A 13,313-nucleotide genomic window follows, 5' to 3' on the forward strand; every position below is an offset into this window, starting at 1 on the left:
CAGTGAAACTTGTATAGATGCACGGCAATGAAAACACACAAGAAACTGCTTCTTCTCTGACCTCATACTCCCGCCACACACACACACACACACACACACACACACTACACACGCACGCACACACACACTACACACACTACACACACACACACTACACACGCACGCACACACACACTACACACGCACACACACTACACACACACTACACACGCACACACACTACACACACACTACACACACACACACTACACACACACTACACACACACACTACACACACACACACACTACACGCACACACACACTACACACGCACACACACACACACTACACACGCACACACACACACACTACACACACACACGCACACACACTACACACACACACACATACTACACACACACACTACACACGCACACACACACTACACACGCACACACACACACTACACACACACGCACACACACACACACACAACTCTCCTGCATCTAACACACACACACTACACGCACACACACACACACTACACACACACTACACACGCACACACACACACTACACACGCACACACACACACTACACGCACACACACACTACGCACACACACACACTACACACGCACACACACACACTACACACGCACACACACACACACACTACACGCACACACACACACACTACACACACACTACACACGCACTACACGCACACACACACACTACACACGCACGCACACACACACACACTACACGCACACACACACTACGCACACACACACACTACACACGCACACACACACACTACACACGCACACACACACACTACACACGCACATTACACACGCACACACACTACACACACACACACACACTACACACACACACACACACTACTCACACACACACACACACACTACACACGCACACACACACACTACACACACACTACACACGCACATTACACACGCACACACACGCACACACACACACACACACTACACACGCACGCACGCACACACGCACGCACACACTACACACACACACACACACACACACACTACACACGCACACACACACACTACACACACTACACATGCACACTACACACGCACACACACACACTTCACATGCACACACACAGACACGCGCGCACACACACGCACACACACACACACGCACACACACACACACACACTACACACGCACGCACGCACGCACACACGCACGCACACACTACACACACACACACACACACTACACACGCACACACACACACTACACACACTACACATGCACACTACACACGCACACACACACACTTCACATGCACACACACAGACACGCGCGCACACACTCTCACTACACACACACGCACCCACACTCACTACACACACACACTCTCACTACACACACACGCACGCACAAACACTACACACACGCGTGCGCACGCGCACACACACACTCTCTCACTACACACGCACGCACACACACACTCTCACTACACATGCACACACACACACTCTCACTACACACACGCTCACTCACTCTCTCACTACACAAACACACACACAGTACACACACACACCTTCCAGCTAGTGCACTTTATTTTGCTGTTTATTGTTGTTTGTTTTAAGTTTTGTTTTTGTTTATGTTTTTTACTAGGATTCACTAGACATCATTTTGTTGTACTAAAAATTACAATAAAGTCTAAAGTTTATTTTTTAGACCCCAAGAAAACATTTAAAATCTTCATTTAAAATGAATAGACAATTTTATTTTTGTTTCACTATATTATAAAATTTCTATAAAGACATTTATTGTTTATGTATGAATAATAAAACAAACAAAAGATGTTCTATTAACATCATATTGCTTGCCTCTGGGTGACACTGGCAAGCGGACACTGGAACGGAGAATCTGGACTTGTTTGCTTCGTTTCATCCTCAACTTCATGTTGTCTGCTTCTGGGCGACACTGCTGAACGGAGAATCTGGATTTTTTCTTTTTCCTGGGTCACGAAACTTGGATATTTACTAGGGATATACTTGGGTTAAATCCTGCTGTTGGCTTCGGATGTGCTTTCTCGCGACATAAAATCTTAATGGAACAGTGTTGGATGTTCGAAGCACCTGTTGCATGGATGTTACATTTTCCGAAGTCCCTGACACTCTCTGGACAATTTGGACAATCTCTGCTAAGCGTCTCACTTTATGAAATCCCCGCGAGCCCTCTGTCCACTGTTTCGGCTTTACCATTCTGCACTCTTGGTGGGTAAGTTTCCCCTTATTCATTGCGTAGTGTTTTATTGTGGTTCTGCCCTCTTTGGTCTGGCTAACGTGCTGTCCTCGCATCACTCTCCCTGCGAGCCCTCTGCCGCTGCATATCTGTGAGTCCCATAACATCTAATGCAGCAGGTAGGCAAGTTTTAACTTGTTTGGCGAGCTGCTCGGTTTAGTTTTGTGGATTCACTCAATATCAGTCGGGTTTTGGCTAACGTAGTGTTGCAGTAACGTGGGTGGCCATTTGGTTTTCTGTGAGTGCTGTCTTAAATTACAAAGAGATGCACTTTGCCATTTATAAAACTCCGGCACTGAGACTGCTGGCCCTGGGCTTTGCTGGCCTTGTTCTGCTTCTCATTCACGGAATGGAGTTAAACTATACTTCACTGCAGCTGCCCAACCTCAATAGTCTAACCCGTCTGGAATCCTCCACGTTTGACTTATGTACTACTCTCGGAATTGCACGTCGTACACGCTATATCCATCGGTCTGCTAAACGTAGATGGCTTTACAACTATGACCCCTCTCTCTCAATACCTGTGATACTGTCACCGAGATCGGGGCGTTACCATGGTAACGATGTGACTCTCCACATTGCTAGGACTCTCATACCCCTAACCAAAGATGTGACCTACTCGTCGCATGTTCCCCATCGATACAACTGTGCACTTTTTAACACTCGCTCTCTGACTGGCAAGGGTACAATGCTGAATGAAGTTACATCTGAGAGAGACCTGGATTTACTCTTTCTGACTGAAACCTGGCAAACACCTGACGATTTCATTGAACTGAACCTTTTAACCCCTGCTGGATATAGTTATTTCACAAAACCTCGACTTAGTGGTAGAGGTGGTGGTCTGGCAGTGATCTTCAAGAACAACTACAAAGTGACTAAATATGACATTCTCGATGTTGCAAGTTTTGAATGTCTCTCACTTCAACTTGCTGGACCCGCTCCGCTTCTGATTCTACTGATTTACAGACCCCTAGAAACAACCCAAACTTCTGTTCTGATCTGACTGAACTTCTCACTCTCGCTTTTGCCCGGCATGATAGAATAATGATGCTTGGTGATTTTAACATACATGTTGATTCTGATTGTACTGCTGCAAAAGACTTTTTGTCTGTTCTGGATTATTTTGAAGTATCTCAACATATCGATTTCCCAACTCATTCCCACTCCCATACTCTCGATCTGCTCTGTACGGTTGGTATTGACAATGTGCATGCCCAGGGTCACAATCTGGGTATCTCTGATCACAAACTAATACTCTTTGACTTCTCACTACCCATTGTAAAACCTAAAACTAACACTATTATATCCTATCGAAATCTGAAAACCATAACTGTCGAAAATTTCTCCACTGCCATTGCGGTTTCTGCTCTTCCTTCCTCACTCAATCGGCTGTGTCCTAATGAGATAGTTTCTACCTACGATAAATCGCTTGGTGATGTATTGGATGAGCTTGCTCCTTTAATAACTAGAGCTGTTCCGTCTACTCACTCCTCTCCTTGGTTCACCCCTGAGCTCAGAGTTCTGAAAACACAATGTAGGCGTCTTGAAAGACTCCACAACAAAACTTCCCTTCTTGTTCATGCCATAGCCTTTTCCGAATCGGTAGTGAAATACAAAGAAGCGCTTAACATCGCACGCTCCAACTATCTCTCTACTGTTATTAACAAAGCTAAATGCAAACCCAAAACTCTTTTTACAGAAATAAATAAACTGGTCAAACCATCCACCGTAGCTCTTACTGGTTCTGCTGAACTTTGTGAAGATTTTCAGTCTTTCTTCCTACAAAAAATTGACAACATCTATCAGTCATTTTCCTCTACTGCCACTACCCCTTCAACTCCATATTTGATTGGTGGTCCGCTAGACACTTTTTCAATCACAAATACATCTGTGGTTGCAAATATGATTAACAAATCAAACTCAACTTCCTGTACACTTGATCCTATTCCAACATACCTGTTAAAAACTCATTCCTCCTTACTCATTCAACCTATTACCCACCCTATAAACAGGTCTCTTGCCACTGCCACTGTTCCACTTAATCTGAAAGTAGGAGCCATTACCCCAATCCTTAAGAAGCCTGGTCTCGACAACGCCACTCACAGTAATTATAGACCAATATCAAATCTCGCTTTCGTTGGCAAGCTACTTGAGAAGGTAGTTGTGGCGCAGCTGCAATCACACTTAGAGAGACATAATCTCTTTGAACCCCTTCAATCCGGTTTCCGTACACATCACAGTACAGAAACAGCACTCCTAAAAGTATTAAACTATCTCCTTCTACCTTCTGATTCAGGTGCACATAGTATCCTGGTTCTCCTTGACCTCAGTGCAGCATTTGACACTGTGTGCCACTCTACACTTATCTCACGACTGTCTGTAATAGGCATCACGGGTGCGGCACTTCAGTGGTTGACCTCATATCTATGCGATAGACAACAATTTGTTAAGATAGGCAACAATCGCTCACGGTCAGTTTGTGTTTCCCATTGTGTGCCCCAAGGCTCTGTACTTGACCCGCTTCTATTTCTAATATACTTACTACCGTTAGGCCAGATCATCAGACAGCATGGTCTCAATTTTCATTGCTACACTGATGATATTCAAATCTACTTCACGATTGACCCGAACTCATCTTTTCCGGCCCCTTCAGTTATCTCCTGCCTTCACGACCTTAAAACATGGATGTCCTCTAACTTTTTGCAGCTTAATGCTGGTAAAACAGAAATCCTGTTGATTAACCCTAGATCACAAAACTCACCCAGACATGACATTTTTATTGACATTGATGGTGTTGAGATTAGGCCTTCAAAAACTGTACAGAATCTGGGAATTTTGTTCGACCCCACGCTCTGCTTTCACTCACACATTAGTCAGACTGTCAAGTCATGCTTCTTCCACCTCCGGAATATTGCTCGTATTCGCCCCTCTCTTACCTTTACAGATGCGGAAACGGTTATTCATGCTTTTATCACATCCAGATTGGACTTCTGTAATTCATTATATAGCGGACTACCCACCAAAGCAATACACCGCCTCCAAATGGTTCAAAACTCTGCTGCACGCACCCTCACGTATAATAAAAAATCTGCTCACATCACTCCTATCCTTTACCAACTGCACTGGCTTCCTGTCATACACCGCATCCAATTTAAACTGTTAATCCTAATATTTAAAGCCCTACATGGCCCGGCACCCAAATACCTTGTTGACTTGGTACAGCCATATGTTCCAACTCGGGCCCTCAGATCTAGCACGGAAAACCTTCTCGTGGTACCCCGGGTCAGACTCTCCACGGTGGGCGGAAGGGCTTTTAATGTTGCTGGCCCTACGCTCTGGAATAAGCTAACCCCGAATCTTCGTGCGAACGACAACATCCGGTCCTTCAAAAAACATCTGAAAACTCATTTCTTCAAGCTTGCCCAATAAATCATCTTCCTTATCACTGTTTTATATGATCTGCACTTTTCCAACTCTATCTGCTACATACTTTATCATAATAGCATATTTTGATAAATAATGCAATATCTCCTTCTTTTCATGCAAACCAGTGTATGCTTGTTTCCATCTGTTTTGTCTCTCGTAAGCAGATGGCCTTTGTATTTGTACGCTTGTTGTCTGTTTGCTATTTGTTTTTTGTATTACATTGTGAAGCGACCTTGGGTTCTTGAAAGGCGCTATAGAAAATAAACATATTATTATTATCATTATTATTAAACACTTGTTAAACTGCAAGCATAAGGTCAGGAGGAAAACTATAGAAATAAATGATATAAATGAAAAGAGCTTTAAGATAAATAAGGTTTTGAGCTGCAAATGATCTTCACATGTGACATCCATCCTGTGACGAGATGAAGACAGAACACTAAAGGAACAAGAGAAAAAGCTGATATGACGGTGTTTAACACAGAAAAACGACATTTCCACAATACATATACATATTTCATATACATTAAATGATATTACATTAGGGACGCCTCTACAATTATTAACCCAGAAAAACAAACTGAAACTATGATTGACACACTTGAGTTTAACAATTCCTAATTAATAATTAACCATTAAAAAATGTCAAGCTCTTAACCAGCGAGAGTCTTAAGACAGAACCTTTTTCATACTCCACATAAATCATAAACCGCTGAAATCGGTTGAAAAATATAAACATTATTGTTTATCATTAACATCCATGTACTTAAATGATAATTTAAACTCAAATAAACAATTATTTATTTATAAATTCATTGAAACTGTGCATGTGTAGAATTAGGCTCAGTTTATAGAAAACAATATTATAGAATGATGTGAAAATGAGCAAAGTGACAAACTTCACTGTTGTTTATTGATCTGTTAAAGCAACATGAGAGTGTGAGTGTTGCTGTAGTGCTGGATATCAGTCATGTGATCATCACGGGCCAATCACAGCAGCCGTACTGATACTCAGATCTACAGTACTCTCACTCATGAGATATGGATTAAATATTGGAAACATGATGAAAGCAGAAGATCCAGATCTACAGGAGTGACGTTTACTGACTATTGACCGGTAAGATCCTCAGAGAGGAAGAACAACACCAGAAGAATGGAAAGAGTGTGTGAGTGAAGATGGTTGTGAATGTGTGTAGATGTGTGTTAGTTACAGGATCAGAGAACGACACTGTTCCTCCGTCATAGTCCAGATTCACTCTCACACGATCACGCTTCTGTTCAACACGAACACTAGAACCTGGAGACCATCCGTACTCCACACTCCAGACATCAGTGTTGAAGAAAACATCTCTCTTCCTCTGGTTTGATGCTGTAGTTACTCCAAGAGTCCAGTGTTCACTCTCTTTAACCTCCACATCCCAGCAGTGTGTTCCTGAGTTAAAACCCTCTGAACCCAGAACACAGAGACTGTCAAATCTCTCTGGATTATCAGGAAGAGTTTGATAGTTCCTGCTGTCTCTCACACTGGTCAGATCATCAGACAGGACGAGATGTCGATTCGCAGTGTTTGGATCCAGAATCACAGGAGCTGATGAGACACAATCAACACATGCTTTTATTCTGATCTTCATATAATGAACCCAACACAGATTATTATGAATTATGACACTCGTCCTGTTGATCAAACTCCTTTTCCTCTGATCACTGTCAGTGCTGTTATTAGTTTCACACTCGTTTTTATCATCAGCGTTTAACGCCATCAAAACATTAAATATGAGATTCAGACATTTGTGTCCATCAAGAGAAACTGATACTTTAGGAAAGTTATAATAATAAATCAATGAGATGTTGAGATTTATGCAGTAGATGTAAAACTGTAAGTGTGTGTCTGATGTTCAGCAGCTTCTGATCATCTATTGCCTCTTATAGTCTGTGTATCAGTTTAAAACAGTTGATTCTGACAGTCTGTTGTGTTTGACATTATGTTGGATTGAGAAATTATTCTATCTATCTATCTATCTACTCACCTAAAGGATTATTAGGAACACCATACTAATACTGTGTTTGACCCCCCTTCGCCTTCAGAACTGCCTTAATTCTACGTGGCATTGATTCAACAAGGTTCTGAAAGCATTCTTTAGAAATGTTGGCCTATATTGATAGGATAGCATCTTGCAGTTGATGGAGATTTGTGGGATGCACATCCAGGGCACGAAGCTCCCGTTCCACCACATCCCAAAGATGCTCTATTGGGTTGAGATCTGGTGACTGTGGGGGCCATTTTAGTACAGTAAAGTCATTGTCAGGTTCAAGAAACCAATTTGAAATGATTCGAGCTTTGTGACATGGTGCATTATCCTGCTGGAAGTAGCCATCAGAGGATGGGTACATGGTGGCCATAAAGGGATGGACATGGTCAGAAACAATGCTCAGGTAGGCCGTGGCATTTAAACGATGCCCAATTGGCACTAAGGGGCCTAAAGTGTGCCAAGAAAACATCCCCCACACCATTACACCACCACCACCAGCCTGCACAGTGGTAACAAGGCATGATGGATCCATGTTCTCCTTCTGTTTACGCCAAATCCTGACTCTACCATCTGAATGTCTCAACAGAAACGAGACTCATCAGACCAGGCAACATTTTTCCAGTCTTCAACTGTCCAATTTTGGTGAGCTCTTGCAAATTTTAGCCTCTTTTTCCTATTTGTAGTGGAGATGAGTGGTATCCGGTGGGTCTTCTGCTGTTGTAGCCCATCCGCCTCAAGGTTGTGTGTGTTGTGGCTTCACAAATGCTTTGCTGCATACCTCGGTTGTAACGAGTGGTTATTTCAGTCAAAGTTGCTCTTCTATCAGCTTGAATCAGTCGGCCCATTCTCCTCTGACCTCTAGCATCAACAAGGCATTTTCGCCCACAGGACTGCCGCATACTGGATGTTTTTCCCTTTTCACACCATTCTTTGTAAACCCTAGAAATGGTTGTGCGTGAAAATCCCAGTAACTGAGCAGATTGTGAAATACTCAGACCGGCCCGTCTGGCATCAACAACCATGCCACGCTCAAAATTGCTTAAATCACCTTTCTTTCCCATTCTGACATTCAGTTTGGAGTTCAGGAGATTGTCTTGACCAGGACCACACCCCTAAATGCATAGAAGCAACTGCCATGTGATTGGTTGATTAGATAATTGCATTAATGAGAAATTGAACAGGTGTTCCTAATAATCCTTTAGGAAAGTGTATAACTATCTATCTATCTATCTATCATCTATTTATTTATCTATCTATCTATCTGTCTATCTCTCTCTCTATCTATCTATCTATCTATCTATCTATCTATCATCTATTTATTTATCTATCTATCTATCATCTATTTAATTATCCATCTATCTATTTATCTATCTCTCCATCTCTCTCTCTATCTATCTATCTATCTATCATCTGTCATCTATTTATCTATCATCTATTTATCTACCTATCATTTATCTATCTATCTATCTATCTATCTATCTATCTATCTATCTATCTATCTATCTATCAGACTCACTGTTTTGGACGATGTCCTGCATCTTCTTCCAGACTCTGAACGGCAGGTTGCCCAAGTATCGTGGCACATGAATCAAAGCTCCAGAAGCCGTCTGTGGATCTGGCCGTGAGCTCTGGACTCTGGAAGAACATTCAGGAGTCAGAACTGCAGTGGCTTGAGCCTGAAATCACATCACATTCACTTCAATCATCTCAATCGACATACATCAACACTTCACATCCTTCATATCAGAGATAAACACGGATACCCGACATATAACGGATCCAGAAGCAGATTGATGCTCGTCATTTACATAAATAATCAACTGGAATCCATTATATTAAATCATAACTGTTTACAGTGATACTATACATGTCTCCTGATTCTGTTTCCTCACCTTGATGTGTTGAACTGTTTTCTCAAACTCTCCTTTAATGTTTTCATTGCGTTTCAGTTTCTCTTGTAAGGACTTCAGTGCTGTATTGAGCTCCTCCTAGAATTGAACAAAAAATTTAACCCGTCAGATTACAGTGAAGAGAAGACAATACAGTGATATGATCAATGATCGAAATACTATTTGCCCTCATCCTGATTTCTTCTATTTTTTTGCACATCTCATACTAAATTGATTCAGAAATTAAAACATAAAACAAAGGCAACCTGAGTAAACACAAAGTACAGTTTGTAAAAGATAATGTTATTTATTGAAGCAAAAATCCAATACCAACAAGCATAGCTGTCAACATTGAACATTGAAAATAAGGGAGATTTCCCGGAATCCATCCCCAAAATAAGGGATTTTTTTACACGATTCTTACCCACAAACTTTAAAAAAAAAAGCACTAATCATTAACAATCTAAAGAGTTTATAACTACATATAGGCCTACATATGTGAGAGAGAGAAAGAGACAGTGTGTGTGTGTGTGTATGAGAGAGAGAGAAAGAGACAGTGGGTGTGTGTGTGTGAGAGAGAGAGAGAGGTAGAGAGAGACAGTGTGTGTGTGTGTGTGTGTGTGTGTGTGTGTGTGTGTGTGTGTGTGTGTGTGTGTGTGTGTGTGTGTGTGTGTGTGTGTTAGGGGTGTGACCGTAACCGTGAGACCGACGGTTATAGTTGAACACCGTCATTAGAACTCTATAACCGCCAAAATCGTGTTATTAAAATATTTGTTACATTTTTTATCATAGAGAATGTTTAAATAGGCCTACTAATATCAGCTTACGAGGGAAACGGAGGCGGAGTTAGTGGTGCTTCGGAAGTTCGGAGGATGCTGCAGGAGATGATTTGGTAGATGTCTGTGCCCCTTTACAGATCAGAGCGCACGCTGACACGGAGTTAGGGTTAAGCTTTGTTTATACCATGGTTTACACTCGACGCGTCCGCATGAGCGCGAAGGTGCGCGCGGCAAAAATGACCAGTTGGGTGCGCAAGACCACATTTCGCTTTGCTGTGTGCACGGCTTTTTTTGTAACAGCGATTGCGGCGCCGCATCCGAGGATGAACAACTTCAAGCCGAATCTGCCCGAGCTTGTACGTCTCACACAATCAGAGCGTAAAAATACGGGATATTTTACGGGAAAATACTAAAACGGGAAGACAGCGGGAAAAGAGCTAAAACACGTGAGAAACCCGGAAAAAACGGGAGGGTTGACAGCTATGCCAACAAGGCCTGCGTGAAAATGTATTTGCCCCCGTATTTACTAATTCCTCAAATATATAAAAAGTATTTATACTGTAATGTGGTTGAGCTGGACTAAACACAACCAGTCCTGATCACTGCAGTCATGTTCAATCACATCAACACTTAAATATGACTTTGTCAACAGCATGAAGTTTGTAAAAAATTCTTAAAGTGCCCCAATTATGTTTTTTTTTCAATATTCCCCTTTCATGCAGTGTGTAATATTGCTCTTAGTGAATGTAAATGTTCTGCAAAATTGTAAAGTGGAAAGTGCACGATAAATAAAGTTATTGTCTCCCGAAAGAAAGAATCGAGTTAGAACCGCCCAAGCGAGTCGTCAGTAACTCCACTCTCACTGTCGTGATCTGCATACGTAACAATGTAACACATTTGCATAATTAACGCCTATGGTCTTCATTGGCTGCCGGTGAATAACGTGTAATAACGTGCCCCGCCCTCAAAAGCTGTAGCTGCCATCTGACCAATCAGAGCACAGTAGACCAATCACAACAGACTGGCCCATCTGACCAATCAGAGCACAGTAGACCAATCACAACAGACTGGGCCATCTGACCAATCAGAGCACAGTAGACCAATCACAACAGACTGGCCCATCTGACCAATCAGAGCACAGTAGACCAATCACAACAGACTGGGCCATCTGACCAATCAGAGCACAGTAGACCAATCACAACAGACTGGCCCATCTGACCAATCAGAGCACAGTAGACCAATCACAACAGACTGGCCCATCTGACCAATCAGAGCACAGTAGACCAATCACAAAAGACTGGGCCATCTGACCAATCAATGAAGAGTAGACTTTTGCATTTTTCTGTTTTTCAGAAAATCCTAACAGAGAATCTCAGATCTTCAGTCTGTAAGTTGAAGCTCAAGAAAACGATTCAAAGCACAGGAGTAAATCCAGCTCTGAACGGCTTGAGAAAGCACAGTTCAAGTAGTGGAGTGCCTCGTCAAAGTCCTGACTGGAACCCAGTAGAGATGATGTGGCAGGACTTTAAACATGTAACCGCTCAGCGATTGTATAGGCAAGGCAAGTTTATTTATATAGCACATTTCATACAAAATGGTAATTCAAAGTGCTTTACATAGAAGAAATTTAAATAATGAAAAGAAATAAGAATAATTAAAACAGTTTAGAATAAAATAATTAAAAAATGATTTAAATTAGTATGAGACAAATACTTTTTCACAGCACAGTAAATGTCATATAAAGCTGAATAAAAGGCAGAGAGAAATGTTTCATTAATGTATTGTAAAATATGTTCTTTACAAGTCAAAGTAAAGGCAAGTCGGGGCCTAATGGTTAAAGAGTCAGACTGGTTACCTGAAGGTGTGTGTGTGTGTGTGTGTGTGTGTGTGTGTGTGTGTGTGTGTGTGTGTGTGTGTGTGTGTGTGTGTGTGTGTGTGTGTGTGTGTGTTACCTTATATGATGAAACCACTTCACTGATGGGTCTGACTGTGTGATTGACGTGTTTCTGTGAAGTAACACACACTAAACACACAGGCTGTTTGTCCTCCAGACAGAAGAGTTTGAGTTTCTCACTGTGTAAACTGCAGATCTCCTCAGATCCTGATGAACGCGTCTCATTTCTCTCCGTCAGGAACGACTCACACAAGTTTTTTAACGCCAGATTAACTGGAGGAAGTTCACTTGAGGATCTTCTCCTGCAGACAGGACACTCCTGAGTTTTCTTGATTCTCCAGAACTGTTGAAGACACTCTTTACAGACACTGTGACTACATGATAAAACAACAGGAGCCGTGAAGATTTCACAGCACACGGGACAAGAAAGCTCTTCTGCAGACACATTTAGTGAAGCCATTTTCACCGTTTGAGCTCCAGCAACATAAACTTAACTTTCACTTTCTGAACGACGGGTTTAAAAATTAATCACCTTGAGAATCACAACGATCTGTTCTCTGATCAGAAACAAATGTCTCAACTATCCTTCTTGAAAGTGTTTGTTTTCATTCTCCACTGATCGCTGCGTCTTTATTGCTTTTGTCGAGAGAGAAGAGAGTCAGCATGACAGAAAGAGAAATAACAAGTCAATCTCTTCCTGGTGAGTGTTGTAAGAGGGTGGAGTTTATGAGGGTGGAGTTTCTTTGGGTAAAAGAAAACTGCAAAAACAAGTTTGTGTGTGTGTGTGTGTGTGTGTGTGTGTGTGTGTGTGTGTGTGTGTGTGTGTGTGTGTGTGTGTGTGTGTGTGTGTTCACTACTCACTGCTCATAAATGTGTGTGCACTAATTCTGAGTATGAGTTCAGGATTTCTTCAGGTTAAATTTGAACAAAACTTGCATTGAAACATTCTCATGTATAATGGTATAAAACCTTGAATCAAATATTAAAGAACAATGAAAAAAC

General features: G+C 41.9%; 1 protein-coding gene across 1 annotated transcript; it reads right to left on the reverse strand.

Annotated features, from left to right (window-relative positions):
- Positions 1-6,180: 6,180 nt before the first annotated feature.
- LOC143747402 (zinc-binding protein A33-like) lies at positions 6,181-13,022 on the reverse strand. Its single transcript, XM_077240192.1, has 4 exons — positions 12,370-13,022; positions 9,642-9,737; positions 9,266-9,425; positions 6,181-7,307 (listed from the first exon to the last, which is right to left on the reverse strand). Exons 1-4 carry the CDS (start codon positions 12,769-12,771, stop codon positions 6,820-6,822), a joined length of 1,146 nt encoding a protein of 381 aa, XP_077096307.1. The 5' UTR covers positions 12,772-13,022; the 3' UTR covers positions 6,181-6,819.
- Positions 13,023-13,313: the final 291 nt, after the last annotated feature.

The sequence above is a fragment of the Siphateles boraxobius genome, unplaced genomic scaffold (assembly GCF_051911475.1).
Source record: "Siphateles boraxobius isolate OS27281-9 unplaced genomic scaffold, OSU_SipBor_1 22, whole genome shotgun sequence".
In the NCBI taxonomy this organism is placed as follows: Eukaryota; Metazoa; Chordata; class Actinopteri; order Cypriniformes; family Leuciscidae; genus Siphateles; species Siphateles boraxobius.

Coding starts and splice junctions, on each gene's coding strand:
- LOC143747402 (XM_077240192.1), bottom strand. CDS start 12,771: ATGGCTTCACTAAATGTGTCTGCAGAAGAGCTTTCTTGTCCCGTGTGC. Junction 9,738..12,369: donor AAGTGGTTTCATCATATAAG/GTAACACACACA, acceptor GTTCAATTCTAG/GAGGAGCTCAATACAGCACT. Junction 9,426..9,641: donor AAACAGTTCAACACATCAAG/GTGAGGAAACAG, acceptor ATGTGATTTCAG/GCTCAAGCCACTGCAGTTCT.